Here is a 21,177-nt window from a genome sequence, read left to right on the forward strand (position 1 = left end):
ATTCATTTTCAGTAAGAGTAGGTTTTATACTTCAAATTGTACCGGAAGAGCTATTTACTAGCTAAGTGACACCGTCAACTACTGGCTTGGCATGCGTACTGCAGCGATTTTGGCCCTTTTTCTCCGAAACCATGTGAATTATGAAAGTTTTCAAAGCAGAGCAAGAAAACGTGAAGGGGAAAACAATTGCTTTTTTACTTTGTATACAGCCCCTTAGACTAGACACTGCATACTGTATTGTTGAAGAGATCAAGGTGGCCTCAAACATACGGGGAGCGCTCCTGCTTTAGTATCCTGTGGTTAAATGGATGGCCTCATGTCTGGGGTTTTGTTGCTCTCTCTCCAGTCCCGGTCCTTATCTGCTTTATGCTTTATTGTATCTGTCCACCATGCCTCTCCATTCATCCTGCTCTTTCTGATCACCACATGATCAATATATCCACTGAGGTATGTTTTGACTGAAGATCTCTAATCCTCAGATGTATTTGGTCCTCTTGGGTAGAGGTATGGTTGTGTGTGCACTCAAAGCACTCCCATAGATCTGCCATAGTTTCACCTGAAGTGGAGGGGGATGGGGTGTAGGCAGGAATGTTCGCATAGACTGCATTTTTTCCCCACTGGTTGGGGTGTGGACATGCAAGTGGATTATAGATAAAACAATCCCTCTGTCCTTATCATTTATATTTCCTGCTACAATAAATACTACCATCTGGTTGTTTTGTGATTTACCTGCTGATGCCTCATACGGTTCCTATAGCCTAATGCATTTTTTCTTATATAAGAATGCAAGCAACAAACATTTAAATATTCAAGAATGACTGTGTTTGAGCAGTACAATAGCAATTGATCCAAGATGTTTTGATTTATTTATAATACGTGTGATCACTCAGTGAAATACATTACCACACTGAAATAAATGAGAGTCAATAACCTGGCTATATATTAAACTCAGTTTAGCAGTCGCAAAACAATACAAAAACCTGTCAGCCAGGAACCCCACAAAGGGGTCGTACAATAAATGCAAAAGTATTCAGCCCCCCTGAGTCAATACTTTGTAACCACCTATCACTACAATTACAGCTGCAAGTCGTTTGGGGTATGTCTCTAGCTGTGCACATCAAGAGGCCCATTCTTAAAAATAGCTTGAGTTTGGGCTTCAGATTCAGCTTCAGATTGGATGGAGAGAGTCTGTGAACAGCAATTTCCAAGTCTTTCCAGATATTCTGGTCTGGACGATTCTAATACATGACTATGCTTTGATTTAAACCATTCCATAGTAGATCTGGCTGTATGTTTAGGGTAGTTGTCATGCTGGTTTTCTGTCCTGTATTTGGCTCCCTCATCTTCCCATCAACTCTGATCAGCTTCCCTGTACCTGTTGAAGAAAAGCATCACCACAGCATGATGCTGCCAATACCATATTTCATGGTTGGGATGTTGTTTTCAGGGTGATGTTAAGTGTTAGTTTTCTGCCACACATCGCATTTTGCATTCAAGCCAAAGACTTCAAGTTTGGTCTTATCTGACAATCGGAGGTGTTTGGGGCAATCCGCGACTACTGTTGTTCTCCATTGTTGTTCTACTAACTCTTGCAGCGAAAACGCTTGGTGATGACGTATGTATCGTATTACGACGTGATGACGCATGTATGAAGGAGCAATCGGGCCCGGGCTGCGGCCTTTGGGAGTGGGGAGGGGGGAATCTTCCTGCAGCACGGAACAGGCAAACTTGCCTAGTGTGAGCGCGCGACTTTGTCGGACAATTGTTAGTAAATCATACTAATGCAGTGTTTGTTCAGAGCGAGATAAACATACTAATCATTTAAAAATTTGCATCCTATTGTGTGCAACTGAGTAGAAGCGATGATTCAATAGTGTGCACACGGGCCACTTTGGAGCGCTGCATGGGACTGCGTATGGCAGTTGGCTCCGTCTTGTAGCAGCTGGGGGACTCTGCAGCATGGGGGCTGCATTCATTTATCGCTTCTAAAATGTTATTTAATATGTAGGCTATGCAAGTAGTGCGATGCTCTTGATGACAAAAATACACTGCAAAACATTCAGCTTAACATTGTATTTATTTGACGCACATTTGAGGTTTTTCTCTTTTAATGTGTCATTGACATAGATAGTAAATAATATGGATGTAGCATCCGGGCTGACCTCAGTTATTCACACGGCATCCAATAATCCTGGTTTGTCGCCATCTTGTGAGATTTTTACTCCGCCTCACTCCTCTTGCCGAAAAGGGGAATCGACGTCACGTCGGGGGGAGGGAGATAGCTGACGTATACCTCCGAGGCAAAGTGAGGGACAACGGGCGGAGAGCTGTCACTCAAGAGATTGTGCCAATACATTTTAACCTCCAAAATAATAAAAACTAGCGTGGGCAAAAAAAATTCACCCCCCTCAGTGTTGTCATGGAGATATGACCTAAATATACAGACTAAAATGGTTTTGTGGCCCAGGCTGTAAATAGGTTTAATAAGACTTTGAAAACGGCCTATCTAACAAGTGAGTCTTAGAAAAACTGCTCGTCTTGGCGCCACCCCCAGTGGCACTTTCTGGTTACTACAGTTGTAGGTCACTTCCTTATTGGATGCCGGTAAAAATCGCTGAGGTTGGGGCTTGGTCATTGATCGCTAAAGCAAGCGATTTATTTCCATCATTAACCGGCATGATCCGAGACCTCGGCAGGACGGTGGGCGCTCTCAGCTGGTGGTTGCCGGGCTGGCTTGTGCAGTTGACGGCTGACCACTCGTGCCAAGTGCAGTACAACGCACAAATGTGTTATTTTTAGTTTTTAAACCCCTTTTGAGTAGTGCTATCTGAAAGGGCCAATACATCCTAATCATTCAAATCTCTGCAGACATGTATTTATTTAATGGGGGGGAAAGGTTTGATATATTATCGGACAGTTGGTGGATCTTTTTCTCCTTGGTGTTGCATTTCAGAGCAGCAACACGCTTTTTTCAGTAGCGATTTTTAAGTCAGACCACTTTTTCTTCACCTACAGTAAGTAAAGCGACATAAAATTGTAAATGCTATTTTATATCATTTGAGCGATAACACTGATGTAAACCTAAAATTCACTATCCACAGCTGGAGATCATTTGTCAACACCAACGCTGTTGACCGCAGCAGTTATTTCCTTCCTAATCGCTGCCTTCTGACGTTCTTTGATGCCGCTTTTAATGCTCCGAAATGAAACTTTTTTTAATTTGTTCTACTTTCGCTGTTATGCTGTCAATTTCTACTTGAGAGAAGTTTCTCTTCTTTGCCTAAATGCGCATATCCATGTCATAAAACCTCTGGGCGAGGCCTCTAAACGGATAAAATATAGGGGCATGATATTCAAATTACGATTGTTTTCAGCCGTCGCATTTATCAACAATGATCTCTGGTGTACGCTGAGATTGGCGAGGTACGACAGTTTGATAAATCCCACTTGATACCTGGCGTAGGGTGATATTTGCGCCAGGATCTGCACCAGTTTTCACACAAGTTTGATAAATGAGGCCCAGTGTGTGGCAGAAAACTAACTTTGCACATCACCCTGCATGCACCATCTCCGCAAAATTGCTGTTAACGCACCCTCTCGATCCAATCTGACGCTGAATCTGAAGCTCGCGCTATTTTGCAAAGAAGAATAGGCAAAAATGTCAGTCTCTAGATATGCAAAGCTGGTAGAGACATACCCCAAAAGATTTGCAGCTGTAATTGCAGCGATAGGTGGTTCTACAAAGTATTGACTCAGGGGGGCTGAATACTTTTGCACTCCACACTTTTCAGTTTTTTATTTATAATTTTTAAATCCATGTATCATTTTCATTCCATTTAACAATTATGCTTCACTTTGTGTTGGTCTTTCTCAAAAAAATCCCAATAAAATAAATGTACGTGTGAGGTTGACACGTGACAACATGTGGAAAAGTTCAAGGGGTATGAATACTTTTGCAAGGCACTGTAACTACAGAAATTATTGTGCTCATTTTAATTTGCCATTCTTTCTGTATTCAATTTCATGTTTAACTCCTGCTCTACGGTTAACTTATTTTAACCATTTTATGTTTCCATGATTGTGAATTCCTACAAAACACATTCATTATGCATAAATGTCAAATGGAGCATTTCCTCAAAGGCAACTTCCACAGTCATTCACAAATGTATTTACAAAGTTCATTAATTGAATTGTCACTTACCCTATGTTATCTTTTCATACCTAAAACCTTAAACTAACTAACTGATTTATCAAGCTCTTTAGCAGGGATACTGTGCCTGGGAGTCAGCACTCCTAGGCAGGCCTAATCCAGAGCAAACAAAGTACCTGAATAATGTCCAACTTTATGGCTACAATTCTGTGCAAAGACTATTTCCTTCTGACTAGTGCACCAAATCTGCTGGAGATGATTGTGATTGTCATTGAAGACAAACACAATAGTTTGTATTTTGAAACATTGTTGAAATCCAAATTGCTTATTAGTTTTCCAGAAAAGCCATTGTAACAAAACATCTAGTCCGTGCTAAGAATGTTCAGTGTTGGCAGTAGGCTAAGCAATCCAAATCCCTTTTGACTTGGTGTCCCAAAAAGTCCCTTTATAGGAAGTTTTAACATTATCACTCTTTTCTCCTTCCAGGCTGACTCTGCACTTACCAAAGGATCTGGGGTTAATAGCAGTAGCTGCTCGACAAAGCCAAGGCAGAGGTCAGTTCTCCAGCCTACTGTTAACACAACATTCACACGTTCCTCAAATGTATTGCCATTAACCCATTGATGACTATGGCAATCTAGGATGCGTGTCCTTAATGCCTGAGGGTTTTCTGAAAAAATAGTACGAATTGTCAAGTCTACCAAAACCTTAATATCTAAGCCTGTGTAGCACATAGAAACATGAAATAAAATACATTTAAAAGTTAAGGTTCACAGGTTTTATTTAAACATGCTCCCTTAGCGCTTACAAACCAACAAATATTTCTAAAAATCGTCAAAATTAGATGAATTAGAAAATTATTAAATATTGTTAATAAATAGATGCAATGTGTTGTGTGATTTTCGTCAGTAGTCTATAGTAGACCTTGATTCTGAGCACCAAACGCCACTAACTGTTCTGTCGCCGACATAGCTGGCGTATTTTTTTTATTATTTTGTTTTATTTTTTTATTTTTTTGATTGACATGATTTTCGGCAAACCACACAACTTTTGGGTGGTCACGTGGTCTTTAAAAAATCAACAAAACCCACCTCATGTGTATTTGAACCAATGACAGTGCATTCTATGCTGGGAATGCCATGAAAATTAGATAAAGTAATAATGCTGCGCGACGCAGCATCAGGCAGGAGAGCCAATGTGGCATCGCGCAGCAGCCGTCATCAATGGGTTAAAAGGCTCCTGGGTGTGACTGTGCATAATGCCACATAATGGAGTGTGTTGTATGCCCAGGTAAAATAATACTCAGGCTCGCTTCTTCCTCATCCTCAGCATCTAGATACAGCGACTTATTAATATTGTTTTTTCTGATCATACTGATTGTCAACTACCTCACTGACAGAACTCAGGCTACTCAGTATGATGGTTTAACTTTTTGGTCATGCTTACAGTGCGTGAGGGAGTTCCCCAGGGTTCAGTCCCAGCTGCTCTGCACTACAGTCACTCTAACGTTGTGGCTTAGCTGACCCAGGATCAGTAGCTGCATGCCGTCAAACATAGCAGCATGCTAGCCTATGTTTTGAACTGCCACGTCTGTGTCACGGGTGGCAGTTGCTATCGGAAGCAAGAGGAGGGAAAACATTGTCTGCTCTGTTCAGAGGACTCAAACGTCAGTTTTCAGAGGTGTGTGTGATTAATAAGTTGCACAAATGGACTGTCTTCCAGAACGTGGGCTGATTTACCACGCACACAAACAAACAGAAACCGCGGACTGCAATCAAGTTGTATTCAGGAATGCTAAACCTGACCAGAAATAATTGAATTTCATGTCTTTCACATATGGGATGAAAACACACATTTATTCATTTATTCTGGTGTAGAACACCAAATAAATGCCATTATATGGCCTATATTTGCTCAAAGACAAAGCAAAGATACAGCCAAATTGAATTATGGGGTGGTAGGCCTATGTTTTAGCTTGATTTGAATTTATTTTCAGCACCATCATTTGGGTTTTACCATGAATAAAAAAATTATTTGAAATATATCCACCTGTCATTTATCTTTCCGTTCCTACCACAATGTACAGAGAGAATTCAAATTTCCGGGGCATATTTTGGTAGAATTGGGCAGAGTTCCCATAGGCAGAGCTCACCCTCTGCTAGACATGAGAAGTATGGAACCGTGCAGCTTCTAGACACCAACACAAGCCAAGCCTGCCCAGATGTTGTGGAAGTGGATGGGAGCCTAGAGGGTGCCATGCCGTAATCCCGACGCCTCATTATACTGACGTCTCAATGGGCCGAAATATTTCCCATTAGATCGACATGCCACTATGCCAACGGTTCAATGTTACGAAAAGGAACGCATTGGTCCGAAGTGCTGTTTGTCCGATTATTCAAAAAGGAGGCGCAATAGGCAGACGGTCCAATATACCGACTATATACACAATCCCTGGAGTTTCTAACTCTCTCTCTCTCTCTCCCCCCCTCACACTGAGCACCAAAATGCAACCTATGCCTCACGTTTACAATGCATATTTTAGAGAAACGTGAAAATAACGCGGTATTTCAGCACACACGCACACACACACAATAGGCTGTATAGACGGTATACGGGAGAAGTTTAACTAAATAAATACCAGCAAAATTATTTAGGCTAGTAAAGCACACTGCAAACACAGTAAAACAACACAGGCCCACACACAGCTACTAAATATAAAAGTTGGATCTGTTTTTTACTCACCATTTGACTCACTTTACTTCTTTACGAGGCGAGTATTAATCCTTGTATACCGTGCGCTTCATAACAGTGACAGTTCAAGCCCACAATCTGGCTTGGCTTGGTGAAGTACAACGCTGGAATTTAGCCCTACATCTTGATGGTGTGTTTTTGGTTTAATAATCACAAATTTGTTTCGTTATCCGTTTTGTTAGGTTGGTCTCTGAGTTTCATAACTCCAGTTAGTCTACTTTATGAGGAAGGCCGGGGCGAGATGTGCGACGGCAAATGCAACTTTCAAGTGCTCCTCGGAAAACTTTGTTTAAAAAAAACTGCCTAGGCTATAAAAGAAGCAGGTGAATTTATGAAGCACACATGATTAATACTTTCCTTGTTAAGAAGTAAAGTCAAATGGTGAGTTAAAAACAAATCAAATTTTTATATTTAGTAGCTGTGTGTGCAGCCTATAGGTGTTATGCTGCCCTCGGCCTGCGTTACTGGTGCAGAACTAGACAGCTAGCGAACAGTTCAAGAGAAGGCAAGCTGAAGTGTGATTTTGTCCTTTTATTTTCTTTCTTTCATTCTTCATACACTTCTCTTTACTGTAAAACTGTAAACAGAAAACGAAATAAAGATACATGAATCTCACATACTTAAACATTTCCACATGACATGAATCTACACACAATCCAGCGATCTATTTTCAACCAACACAAAACGTGACCTAGCATAGCTAAGTAGAATGAGATTAGCCAACATTTCCAGGCAAAGTAAACATCATTTCAAGAGCCAAATAGATCGAAATATACAACAAAATAACAATGCAATTTCATTTACAAACTGAATCTCACACAAAGGATTACTTACAGACTAATATTGTCCAAGGCTCGAGTGTGAAAAGATATGGATTGCGAGAGAGATGAAGTCCGTGGCTTTACGGCAGAAACACTTGAAAACACTGACCGGAACTAACAGGAAGTAGAATTGCGCAGTAGGCGCAGTAACCCGTAAAGGTCCACTAGGTGGCGGTATTCACCATAAGATTTACGTGGGTGAAACTAAGCTCAGGCATGAAATGAAATGGAAGGCAGAACACTCCCCGCTTGGCGTATAACTAATATGCCACTACAAGCTTTTACTTAAACACAAAATACACAATAAGTTCAAAAGGATATGGTCTTCTAGCTTTCATCAGAAAGCAGAACGACGATCTCTGAGATGGGTCTCAGAAGGACTTTAACAGTTCCGTCTTGTAGGCATCGTGCTGGACTGCACGGATGATGACGCTCTCTGCGTGGGACAGCTCGCCCGTGGTGAGTGCGTCCCTGAAAGAGCCCCACCTGTTGCGCGATGAGTTGGGTGGACTGCCTCTGAAAGATGCGGCAACATGGATCAGCCTGGCTGTAGCTTTGCAGAGGTTCCTCCAGCTAGAGAACCTTTCGAAGCGCTGGGAGCCCAGAGGAGCATCCACGGCTCTGGTAGCTAGAACCGCAACCTCGGGTCGGATCTCTGCGTCTGCTTCAGGTTCCACGAGGGTGAAGACGTTGGGTTCTGGAGGCTCCTTTGCGGTCTCGCGTGAGAGGAAGCTGGGCCCGGAGAACCAACTGCTTTGCTGTAGCTCTGCTGCTGGCATGAACCTTGTAGCGTGGTCCGCAGGATTCAGGTCCGTGCGGGTGTAGGACCACTGGTCTAGATGGGTGGATTGCCTGATGCGGGTCACCCGGTTGGCTACGTAGACGTAGAATCTTCTTGACGAATTGTGAATGTAGCCAAGCACGATTCTACTGTCCGTGAAGAACCTGACAGCGTCCACGTCGATGTCCATCTCGTCTCTGATCAGCTCGTAGATCTGGACAGCAAGCACGGCCGCACAGAGCTCGAGGCGGGGGATGGTGTGAGCAGGACGGGGGGCCAGCCTGGACTTTCCCATGATGAAGCCCACATGTGGTTTGCCGTCAGCGGTGACTGCCCTCAGGTAAGCGACGGCGCCTATGGCTACTGTGGAGGCATCGGAGAAGATGCAGAGTTCTCGCCTTGAACTTGAAGTCAGTAGCCCGGGGATGTAGCACCTCTTTATGTGCAGGTCTTCCAGAGCTTTTAGTGAGTCCTTCCACGTGTTCCACTGAGTCTCCTTCTCTGGGTCGAGTGGAGTGTCCCACCCCTGCTCTGTTGACAGTTCTCTCACTAATGCTTTTCCTTGCATTACGACAGGAGCGACGAACCCTAGGGGGTCGTATAGGCTGTTGACCGTGGACAAGATACCTCTTCTTGTGTACGGCTTCTCTTCCCGGGACACTAAGAAGGTAAAGCTGTCCGCTTCCAGGTTCCAGGATAGGCCCAGGCTTCGCTGGAGGGGGAGAGGATCGACGCCGAGTTCCAGGTCCTTCAGGTCCTTGGAGCGGTCTTGTTCAGGTAAGGCTTCCATCACCTGCTCGCTGTTTGATGCTACTTTATGCAGCCGTACGTTCGACTCTGCGAGCATTTCTTTGGTTCTTGTGATGAGGTCTATCGCTTGCTTGGGTGTGGCGACAGAGGTCAGCCCGTCATCGACATAGAACTGGCGCTCCACGAACTGTCTTGCGTCGGAGCCATATTCCGCTTTGCCTCTCTCGGCGGCTCGCCTCATGCAGTAGATGGCGATGGCTGGGGATGGGGTATTCCCAAAGACGTGGACTTTCATCCGGTACTCCACTACGGGCTTGCTGAAGTCGTTGTCCAGCATTCTCTGCATGAACTCGGTGTAGTGACTTTTCATTTCTGGCTTTTTCTCCAGAGTCTTCCTGAGTGACGCTAGACGATTCACTGCTTGTTCCCGGTTGCTGGGGAGGAGTCGTCGTGGCGACCGGAACGGCAGGGGTGCTACCCAGCTGTGGTCGTCATCCTGGTAGACCTCCTTGTCCATGATGGTCAGGAACGCTTTGTCGTCCATCGACAGCGCTGGTTTGTTGTCGTCTCTCGAGCTCTCGAAGATGGAGTGCCCCAGCCCATCTGTGCTCGTTGCCTGGTCCGGGTCGTCCTGCTGGGTGGCGGAGAGACATTGGTGGCGGTGTGACTTGCCACTGTAGTCCTCCTTCACCTGGATGTTGTTCGGACAGGGACAGAGAAAAGATGCTCGACCGTTGGGTAGCACACTTGCCTTGTACACGTTGGCTTCGGCTGGTTTGTGGACAGCATCCAGGCAGGCTTCGCCCACGATGACCCAGCCTAGGTCAAGCCGTTGCGCATAAGGAGCGTTGTGTGGCCCGTTGATCTGCTCCCGTACCTTGTGGACTCTCAGGATGTCCCTTCCCAAGAGCAGGAGGATGGGTGCGTCTGGGTCCACAGCGGGGATCTTGTGCGCGACTGGCTGGAGGTGTGGGTGGTTGTATGCCACGTCCGGTGACGGGATTTCTGATCTGTCGTCGGGCACCATGTCGCACTCGATCAGCGTGGGGAGCGGGAGTTGCAGTTTCCCATCCGTGGACTCAAGCACGAAGTTGCTGGCTCGCCTGCCGGAGGTCTCTGTAGTCCCGGAGCAGGTTCTCAGCGTGTACGGTGCTGGGCTGGCTTTGACACCGAAGAGGTTGAAGAACTCTGCTTTGGCGAGAGACTTGTTACTCTGCTCGTCCAGCACTGCGTACATCTTGATTGCTTTTTCTTTTTTCCCTGCAGGAAAGGCTTTAATGGGGCAGATCTTGGCACATGAGCGTGGGGTGTTTGCATTACCGCAGACCTCGATGCAGTAGTTGGACACGGCTGCCGGTGTGTCCTCCGTTGGCTCCCCGCTTTCATCCTTGACTGCTTTGGCGTTCTCTGCAGGTGGCGGAGGACCAGGGTGGAGAGCTGCTATATGTCTTTCGCTGTTGCACTCGGTGCATTTGGTGGGCGCTTTGCAATCTTTTGCGAGGTGCTGAGTTGACCCACAACACTTGTAGCATATGTGGTTGTCTTTCAGATATGCCCTGCGTTCGTCGATAGTCTTTAGTCTGAAAGCCCTACACTTTTTGAGTGGGTGTGGCTTCTTGTGCAGTGGACACTCCCGGTCTGGTGCGCTGGTGCTCTTCTCCGTGGAACCGGTATGACTGTCGCTGGACTTGGACGTAGCCTCCGTCTTGTGCACGGCGACCGTAGCGTTCTGGCTGGGTTTTACGACCTTGTCGGGTCTGGACGGCGTGGAGGTGGCGAAAGCGAAGCTGGGGTCGTTCCGGACTTTGGCCTGCTGGCGGACGAAGTCTGAGAAGACTGGGAATGGAGGGAAGGCTACTCCGTGTTGTTCCTTGAACCTGGACCCCGTGGTGATCCATTTCTCTTGGAGGCTATAGGGCAGCTTTTCCGCAATGGGGTTTACCCCCCGGGCCGTGTCTAGGAAGGCGAGGCCAGGGAGGTATCCATCCGCCTTCGCGCATTCCAGTTCGAGGAGGATGTCGCCCAGTTCCCGGAGCTTGGCGCCGTCTTTGTTGTTTAGCTTAGGGAAATCTTCCAGCTTTTTAAACAGTGCATGCTCGATGACCTCAGGTGTGCCGTAACAATCTTCTAGGCGTTGCCACACCATGCTGAGGCCGGCGGCGGGATTGAGGACGTGCACTGAGCGGATTAGTTTTGCATGTTCGGCTGACTCGGCACCAAGCCATTTGACTAGCAAGTCCAGCTCCTCTCTATAGGAGAGGTTTAGCTCTTGTGTGGCGGTCACGAAGGATGCTTTCCACGACCAGTAGTTTTCAGCGCGGTCGTCGAACTTGAGAAGGCCTGAGCTGAGGAGCTCTCGCCGCATGAGATACCTGGCCAGGTCTTGTGTTTGATGTGGCTCGTGTGAGGTCACTCTCTGGGGGTTTGTAAGCGACTGTAGTTTGTCAAGATGTGCCCTGGGTGGAGGCCTCACGCTGGGTTCTTCTTTTTTGATGTGCGTGGCGTTTGGCATCGGATGTTGGCGAACAGCTGGCCCGGCTCCAGCGGCTTGATGTGTGAGTGTTCTCTGGGGCCCCACTGCGGCTGGCCCGGCTGCGGCGACTTGGTGTCTGGGTGTTATTTGGGGCTCCACTGGTGTGTGTGTCAGTGGCTGTGGTTGTCTATGAAACAGCGCTGCGTGTTGCTGGACATAGTTACCGGCTCGTTCCGCTGCATTGAGGGGCCGTCCTGGAACGTATGGCCCATGGCGCTTCTCCCCGCTTTCAATCTCCTCTTCCTCCTCGTATGCGGCCGCTTCAGCCTTGCGTGCAGCAGCATTCTTTTGGCAGCTGAGGAGGTGGAGATTGGCTTCGAGTTCAGCTTTCTGTATCATCATGCTGGCTTCTTTTGCAGCGAAATCTAACTCTGCCTGTGCAGCTTTTAGTTTGGCGCGTGCCATGGCTCTGGCAGTTGACGTTGATCTCCTGCTGGAGCAGTGTGAGGGGTGATGGGATGCTTGTGACTGGGCATCTTGTGGTGTATGAAATGGCTCTCCCCGTTCAGTTGACAGGTGAATATCTGCTGTGGTTGGCTCTACTGGAGCTCCACCAGTTGCCTGTTCGACGGCATTCTGCTCTGGGCTGATTGAGTGTTCGCTCATGACTTCTTTTTCCATCCTAATCTTCTTACTTGGGCCCGCCGCGCTGTAGTCTTTTTACTATGCTGCCCTCGGCCTGCGTTACTGGTGCAGAACTAGACAGCTAGCGAACAGTTCAAGAGAAGGCAAGCTGAAGTGTGATTTTGTCCTTTTATTTTCTTTCTTTCATTCTTCATACACTTCTCTTTACTGTAAAACTGTAAACAGAAAACGAAATAAAGATACATGAATCTCACATACTTAAACATTTCCACATGACATGAATCTACACACAATCCAGCGATCTATTTTCAACCAACACAAAACGTGACCTAGCATAGCTAAGTAGAATGAGATTAGCCAACATTTCCAGGCAAAGTAAACATCATTTCAAGAGCCAAATAGATCGAAATATACAACAAAATAACAATGCAATTTCATTTACAAACTGAATCTCACACAAAGGATTACTTACAGACTAATATTGTCCAAGGCTCGAGTGTGAAAAGATATGGATTGCGAGAGAGATGAAGTCCGTGGCTTTACGGCAGAAACACTTGAAAACACTGACCGGAACTAACAGGAAGTAGAATTGCGCAGTAGGCGCAGTAACCCGTAAAGGTCCACTAGGTGGCGGTATTCACCATAAGATTTACGTGGGTGAAACTAAGCTCAGGCATGAAATGAAATGGAAGGCAGAACAGGTGTTGTTTTAATGTGTTTGCAGTGTGCTTACTAGCCTAAATAATTTCACTGGTATTCATTTAGTCAAACGTAGGCTATACCTTTTACCTTCTACATAGCCTATTGTGTGTGGGTGTGTGTGTGTGGGTGTGTGCGTGCGTGCGTGCGTGTTGACCTCCGCTCTCTGTCCATGGTGATGAAACACCATGTCAAAATGAGCGTTATTTTCACGTTTATCTACAATATGCATTGTGAACGTGAGATGAAGGCCTATAGGTTGTGTTTTGGAGCTTAGTGTGAGAGAGGAGAGAGAGAGAGAGAGTTAGAAACTCCAGGGATTGTGTATATAGTCGGAATAAATGACTGTCGGCCTAATGCGCCTCCTTTTTAAAAAATAGGAAAATCGGCACTTCGGACCAATGCGTTCCGTTTTCGTAACATTGAACCGTTGGCATAGTGGCATGTCGATCTAATGGGAAATATTTCGGCCCATTGAGACGTCAGTATAATGAGGCGTCGGGATTACGGCATGGCACCCTCCAGGCTCCCATCCACTTCCACAACATCTGGGCAGGCTTGGCTTGTGTTGGTGTCTAGAAGCTGCACGGTTCCATACTTCTCATGTCTAGCAGAGGGTGAGCTCTGCCTATGGGAACACTGAGAAGACTATCCCTGCGTTCCAATAGATAGATAGATAGATAGATAGATAGATAGACACTTTATTGATCCCTTGGGAGTGTTCCTTCAGGGAAATTCAAAAATCCAGCAGCTGTAGTACATACAACATGACACAAAACAAGTAACACAAGCTAAAATGCATCAATATACATGGTAAAAAAGTAAAATAAAGATTTATATTTATAAATACATTTAAAAAGAAGCAGCAGCAGATGTTAGCAACAGTTATTAATTTATATTTGTGTTTGACCTTGTTTAAGAAATGGAGTGTGTAGCAATAAATAAATAGATTATTCAAGCTGTTATTGTTATAGTTAAGTTCCATCAGTTCCACCAGCCACTGTGCTCCTCCTGCCCCCCCTCCTCCCTCCATGTGTGGAGTTGTGGAGTGTGATGGCACGATGGACAAATGAGTTCTTGAGTCTGTTGGTGCGGCATCTGGGGAGGAGCAGCCTGTCGCTGAATGAGCTTCTCTGGTTGCTGATGACAGTGTGCAGAGGGTGGCTCGTTCAGGATAGCCAGAAGCTTATTTGCGGTTCTCTTCTCTGCCACTGTCACCAGACCATCCAGCTTGAAGCCGACCACAGAGCCGGCCCGCCTGATTAGCTTGTCAAGCCTGGAGGAGTCCCTCTTGGTTGTGCTGCCTCCCCAACACACCACAGCGTAAAAGAGGATGCTGGCGACCACCGACTGGTAATACATAAACAGGAGTTTGCTACAGATATTGAGGGATCGCAGCCTCCTTAAAAAGTACAATCTGCTTTGGCCTTTCTTGTACAGGTGGTCTGTATTTATTGCCCAGTCCAGCTTCCTGTCCAGCCACACTCCCAGGTATTTGTAGCTGCCCACAGTTTCCATACTATCTAGTATTTAGTATGGTAGAAAAAAGATTTAGCATGTCCAGATTCTTGTGGCCAGATTTAGGATGGTTAGGAATACCCGGATGTCTACTACATCCGGCCTTGATTTTTAGTGTTGAAAACAGCATGCTGTTTGGGCAATTCTGACCCACAGTCCAGTGCGCACCTGAAGTGACGTCACATCGACGGAGCCTCCATATGAAAACAAACGGGGATGCGACGGATATAAAAGCAAGATCAAGGTGTAATGTTATGATGAAATTAGGGCTGTCAAACGATTAAAATGTTTAATCAGATTAATCACAGGATTCTGTGGAGTAATCTTGATTAATCTTGAATAATTCTACCATTCGAAATAGGCCTGAAAAATGACCATTTTCTCTGTATATTGTTGTATGAATGGAAAGATAAAGGACATAAGGTGTATATATATACATTTAAATGTAGTTTTGTATTCATTGAAAATCCAAATGATGGTGTAAATACTGCAAATAAATTATATTCAACTAAAACATATGCTACCACACCATACTTCAATTTGGCTGTCTCTATTCCTATGTCTTTGTGCGTGCGTGCGTGCGTGTGTGCGCGACCACGTTCTACGGGACTCTTCATTTGTAACAGAAAGCCGACGTTATAGTCTACAGTCCCGTACAAAAGTCTTGTCACTTATCAATTTTGTAGAAACAACAGCTTATAAACTGATTTTTAATTAATCTATTGGTTTTAAAAAATGGCTCATATGAAAGCTAAAACCCTCCCAAATTATGTTTGATATACTAAAATAAATTTGCTTCACTGCAGAGAGTAATGTGAAAATTGAACAAATAATTTACTTCAAATACAAAAATAGTAGTAGTAGTAGAAAACTTTATTGTCCCCGTGGGGCAGTTGGGTTTGCGGCACAGTCGCACTTCATGACATGACATCAGACAAATGACACAAACAGATAGTCCATACATCACACTGACAGACATAACATGAAGAACATACATTACACACTACAATGCACTATACAACTTTGGACATGACCAGGCCAGCTGGACATCTAGCTTATTTTGACTGATTTAAGGCTTTTATGGCTTGTGGTACAAAAGAGAATTTGGATCTGTTCTTGGTCATAAGGGGTACGCAGAAACGACGACCAGATAGCAGTAGTTTAAAATGGGATGCCAGGGGGTGTGTACAGTCACATACAATGTTATTGGCCTTTTTCACCAGTCTGTCTTTGTAAATGTGTTCAATGCTCGGTAGTGTGATCCCAAGTAACTTGCTGGCAGTTGTAACTGTTTTTCTGATTGTCTTTTTCTGTGATTCTGTGGCATTTCCAAACCAGCAGACAATACAGAAGGTTAAAACACTTTCAATGAATGCAGTATAAAACATTCGAAGCATTTTGTTATTGACATTAAAAACAAGCATTTTCTTTAGAAAGTACATCCTTTGCTGTGTCTTAGTGTGCAAAAGGTCAGTCCATGAGTCCCATTTAAGCTTGTTGTCCAGTACAATGCCAAGGTATTTGTAGTTTGTAACAACCTGAATAGTCTCCCCATTGATAAAAGTGTCAGTGGATTGTTGAGACTTTCTAAAATCTATGGACATTGCTTTGGTCTTTTTAGTGTTTAAAATTAAGTGTGACTTATTGCACCATTCTAGAAAGGAGTCTAAAACTGGCCCATGATCTACCTCCTCATCCCGTAGCAGACTCACTAGGGCTGTGTCATCTGCGTATTTAATAAAGTGCCTGTTTTGTAAAGTGCTAGTGCAGGAATTTGTGTATAAAATAAATAATAAAGGAGATAAAACACATCCTTGTGGGGAGCCTGTGAATGTTGTCATCGCATCAGACAGAAATGAGCCCACTCTGACCCGCTGGACTCTACTGTTAAGAAAGTTCATGATCCAATAAATAATACCTGTATTAAGATTGAATTCACTGGCTAAAATGTCTGCAAGAATGTTAGGTTGCATGGAGTTAAAAGCAGATATAAAATCCACAAATAAAATCTTAGCATGAGTCTTTGGTTTCTCAAGGTGAGTGTGCAAAAGGTGCATTAAAGGCACTACGAGTAAGATGGCACGTTGGCGTCCCCTTTGGACAAAAGCGGTAGTATTTTTACGACGCCCGCTGTCGCAAATGCTCGTGCCAGGCGCGTGAGCGTGGACTGAGAAGGGCGCAATATAGTGCATGTTCGTGTGTTGAAAGTGTGAGGACTCTTTTCGGCTCCGTGAGAGTGGTTTTGACACTGCATCAACTAATGCCAGTCAGTACACACACCTGCTTGCAATGAGTTGATTCAGCAGCGTCACCTAACTACTCTCTCTCTCTCACGGAGCTGTGTCCTCACAGAAAGCGAATGAATGAGAGACGGCAGTTAGTAGACTATGGATCACGATGAGGTAATGTGTTTGTGTTGTTGATGTAAATAATGACTATTTCAGATAATGGTTATCTGATGATGGTGAAGCAAAGCAAACTTTGTGTTAGTACCAACCGCTCATTCATTTAGCAGTCTAGTTTCGCTCTCGTGAAATTGTATACACGTTGCTTGGCAACGTCCTCCCGCCCGCCTATCACTCACTCTCCCTTTTCGCTTTTCTTCATTGCATTCTCTTTTTTTTCTTTGATGGTTCAGCCCCGTTATCAGTCATTTATGACGACAAATAACTGTCTCAAACAAGGCTCCCGCTCCCCTTCCCTCACCTGGAGGGATAGGCTTCTCAAATCGCGTTGCAGCGCCACACTGAAATCTGCAACCAATACGGATATGTGACCATAGAGCCTGCACGAGCGAACCGAAAATCGGACTGGGTGTGCGACCAGACCAAAAGCAGTAATAAAAACTATATAAAAACGTCTTTCTTTGCACTGATGGTCTCGTTTGCTGTTAAAGGTAATTTATGATTATCAGAGGAAACATGAGGTTGTTTAAAAGATATTTAAATGTTACTCGTATCCGCTTTAATGTTGAGATTGCATCATCCACCCCCCTGGAGGCTTGATAAGCGAATTGCAGGGGGTCCATAAGATGGTGGGTTTGGGATACAATGTACCTCTTTACCAGACGCTCCAGGCACTTCATGACCAGGGATGTCAGCGCTATTGGTCGGAAGTCGTTGGACTCTTTGGGTCTTGGCAGTTTTGGCACAGGTACAATTGTAGATGTTTTCCACAGGGTAGGAACTTTACAGAGGTTAAGGGAGGAGTTAAAAATGTCAGTGAACACAGGGGCTAACTGTTCTGCACAGTGCTTAAGGATATTGCCACAGATGTTGTCAGGGCCAGGGCTTTTCCGTGGGTTACAGCGACTAAAAAGGTGAAAGACGTCCGATTGTCTGATGTTTAGGTCAGATGCAGGGGGAGGAGGGGGCAGCACGATGCCAGCTCCAGCATCGCTGCCTCTCTCAAAGCGACAGAAGAAGCTGTTGAGCTGGTTTTCCTCTGCCCTTGTGTGGGACATTGGTCATGGTCTTGATCCCCTGCCATGCCTCACGGGAGTTGCCTGACACCAAGGTGGCCTCAATCTTCTGTCTGTAACTGTACTTATCCAACTGTATTTGCCTTTTAATCTGTCTCTGTATGTCCCTTTTGGCTGTGTCATCCTGATTCCAGTATGCTTTTTTCTTTTCAATTATAAGATGCTTTAATTTGTTGGAAATCCAGGGCTTGTCATTTGGGAAGATCTTAGTCGTTTTCATGGGTATGACTGTGTCTACACAGAAATTGATGTAGTCAGATATTGTTTCTACCTGTTCATTAATATCAGGGCAATTAAAAGTATCCCAGTCTGTGCAATCAAAACAACCCTGCAGGGCCATAATACTGTCATTATTCCATACTTTAACTGAGCGTTCTTGGGGCTTCTCCCTCTGCAGGAGTCTCTGATATGTAGGCCGGAGGTAAACCACATTGTGATCAGATGCCCCTAGTGGTGGGAGCAATGATGCAGAGTAGGCTTCTTTGACAGTTCCATAACACAGGTCTAAAAACTTATTTTTCCTGGAGGGACAGTCAACATATTGATAGAATGTACGTAAGCACTTTTTCTTCACAGGACAATTATTAAAATCTCCAAGAATAAAATTAGGGGCATCAGGAGACAGTGATTCGAGCTTGTGGGAGAGATTGGAAATAATGTCCATTGCCCTGTCAAAATTAGCCTTTGGTTGAATGTATACGACAGTAAAAAATATCTGAGGGAACTCTCTAGGCAGATATGAAGGCCTAAGGGAGACGCACAGCAGTTCAATATCAGAAGTACACAAACTCTCTCTCACCACCACTGTCCGACACCACTCGTCCCGGATGAGTAGACAGACCCCGCCCCCACGGGACTTCCCGGTGATTGTGGGGTCCCGGTCAGTCCTGAACACAGAGAAGCCGAGGGGTCCTACCTCGCTGGACATGATGTTGTTGTCCAACCATGTCTCTGTGATAGCCATGACACAGGCGCTCCGGTACTCGTGCAGGTAGCGGATATTTGCTGTCAGCTCGTCTGTTTTCGCTCTTAGGGACTGGGCGTTGATGAGCAGCGTGACAGGCAGAGGGAGTTTGTTTTTCAATCTCCTCAGTCTTTGCCGAATGCCACCTTTAGATCCGCGTTTGCGCTTTGTCTGGGTAGTCCATTTCTTTGGGTTGGTCCTGAGATAGTCCGGTATGGAGTTTACTACGGCTGCATGATCCGTAGAAATACGATCTCGCATCAGTAGGAGGAATTCTCTGCTGTATTGGATTTCACCTGCCACGCCAGTGACATGGACATGGAAGTGTCCATGGGCCAGACAAGTGTTTAAAATCACGATAAGCAGTCCGATCGTGCACCAATAAGCCAGGTCCATGGTTGCTTTTAGTGCAGTGAGGGATTAGACCCAGAGGAAAAATCTGCTTCTCACAATAGTGTTTTCTTTGTCTTATCAGAAATAAATAATCTTCTTATTTGGAGCTTACTGTATTCTTAACCATTTCTCCTAAAACCCCACTAGGAGAAAAGAGGAGCAAATTAATATATCAGTCTAAGAACTTAACCTGTCTAGTTGAGAAACACAAGAAAAGGTGGAGATCTTTTGCCGCGCTTATACAGTTCTTAGAGTTTTCTCCCCAAGACCCTTAGGAGCAATTAATAGACAAATAAGAGAAAGGGGCTTGCTTAATTCAGATCTCAATATTGTCTCACTTTGGTATAAAGAATGTCTTAAAATGTTCTCCCTAAGACCCTTAGGAGCAAATAATGTACAAATAAGAGAAAGGGGCTTGCTTAATTCAGATCTCAATATTGTCTCACTTTGGTATATAGAATGTCTTATATATGTCTGATAAAATGGTGTGGGGGAAGTCATTTAAGAAAAACATGAGACAGTGCCTGGATGAATTCTGGTGCTCAAAATAGTATTTTCTTTGTCTAAGAAATCATCTTCTTTGGAGGAATCTAACCTGTTTAAATGAAATTAATTAATCAAGACGGCAATTCAAATTTAAAAGAGAATAAATAGAAAAATGCAAAAATGTTTTTTAACTATTGTAAGGCATGTATTACAACATTGATGCAGGTAGACGTGGTCCTAGTCCATTTTACTTTACAAAATGAATATTTTAAAGACATGCTAGCAGATGAAACAAGGTTGTTAAACAAAAGTTCCGTGCGTCGTAGTGTCCACAGTATTCTTAGTGTGTGTGTGTGTGTGTGTGTGTGTGTGTGTGTGTGTGCAGGACAAGTGGGGGAAGGTAACTAAGGAAGCCTGTGCAACACGTTTGGACAGCCGCTGAAAGGATATTGATTGGCTAAGAAATGATTTAACCCCCGGGGTTCAGAAGAGGCTGTTGTGCTCTATCCATTGATAACTAATGTAAAGAACAGGCATAACTAACGGACTTTGAGATAAACAAACCAGCACTACCATCCCTTGAGCCTTTGGCTCCAAATTGCATGGCTACAAAATGAGTGAATATGTTTGAAATGTGAAATATTCTAACACAATCATTCTTAAATACTTTTTGACACCTTTTGAAACTTCTTAACATCTTTGTGCATGGACAGAAACATACTGTGTTTTTAACAAGATGAAATCCTGGTGACCATAAATGAAGGATATGACTCAACATAGTCACCAGCAGGGCCGGCGGTAGCCAGGGGCAACACAGCACCCTTACTTGGTAGGCGGGGTACATGCTGATAAGTGCGGTCAGAAGGAGACGAGGATGGAGTAGTTTCAAGGTCTTAACAGGTGGTCTTTATTTGCAGTCATCAGTTCCATAGTTGCAGTGAGGAGACGCAGCTCCCCCAGATATTACAGCCCAGAACCCCTGACAAGGTGTCTGTCTTATACAGTAGTGGCTAAGGGTGGGTGTGCGTGTGTGTGTGTGTGTTTGAGTCTGTGATGTGGGTGTATGTGTGTGTGTTTGAATAAGCAAAATGCAAAAAAACTATGAACTATGCAAAAAAAAAAACAGTTCCATAGTTGCAGTGAGGAGACGCAGCTCCCCCAGATATTAACTGATACTCTTAAAGATGAATGCCAGAACCAGGGCCTAACCGAAACAACCATGCCCCTGACAAGGTGTCCGTCTTATACAGTAGTGGCTGAGGGTG

The 21,177-nt window shown here is 44.7% G+C and overlaps 1 protein-coding gene across 2 annotated transcripts in view; it reads left to right on the plus strand.

Moving 5' to 3' along the window:
• The window catches only part of hlcs (holocarboxylase synthetase (biotin-(proprionyl-CoA-carboxylase (ATP-hydrolysing)) ligase)), a 153,987-nt gene that overhangs the window by 85,692 nt on the left and 47,118 nt on the right, over nt 1-21,177 (plus strand). For both annotated transcript variants that reach the window (XM_080040675.1, XM_080040676.1), the window contains one exon: nt 4,637-4,704. In XM_080040675.1, the coding sequence (XP_079896801.1) occupies nt 4,637-4,704 (68 nt within the window). The remainder of the gene's footprint in view (nt 1-4,636; nt 4,705-21,177) is intronic.

This window comes from Ammodytes marinus, assembly GCF_949987685.1.
Source record: "Ammodytes marinus genome assembly, chromosome: 14".
Lineage (NCBI taxonomy): Eukaryota > Metazoa > Chordata > Actinopteri > Uranoscopiformes > Ammodytidae > Ammodytes > Ammodytes marinus.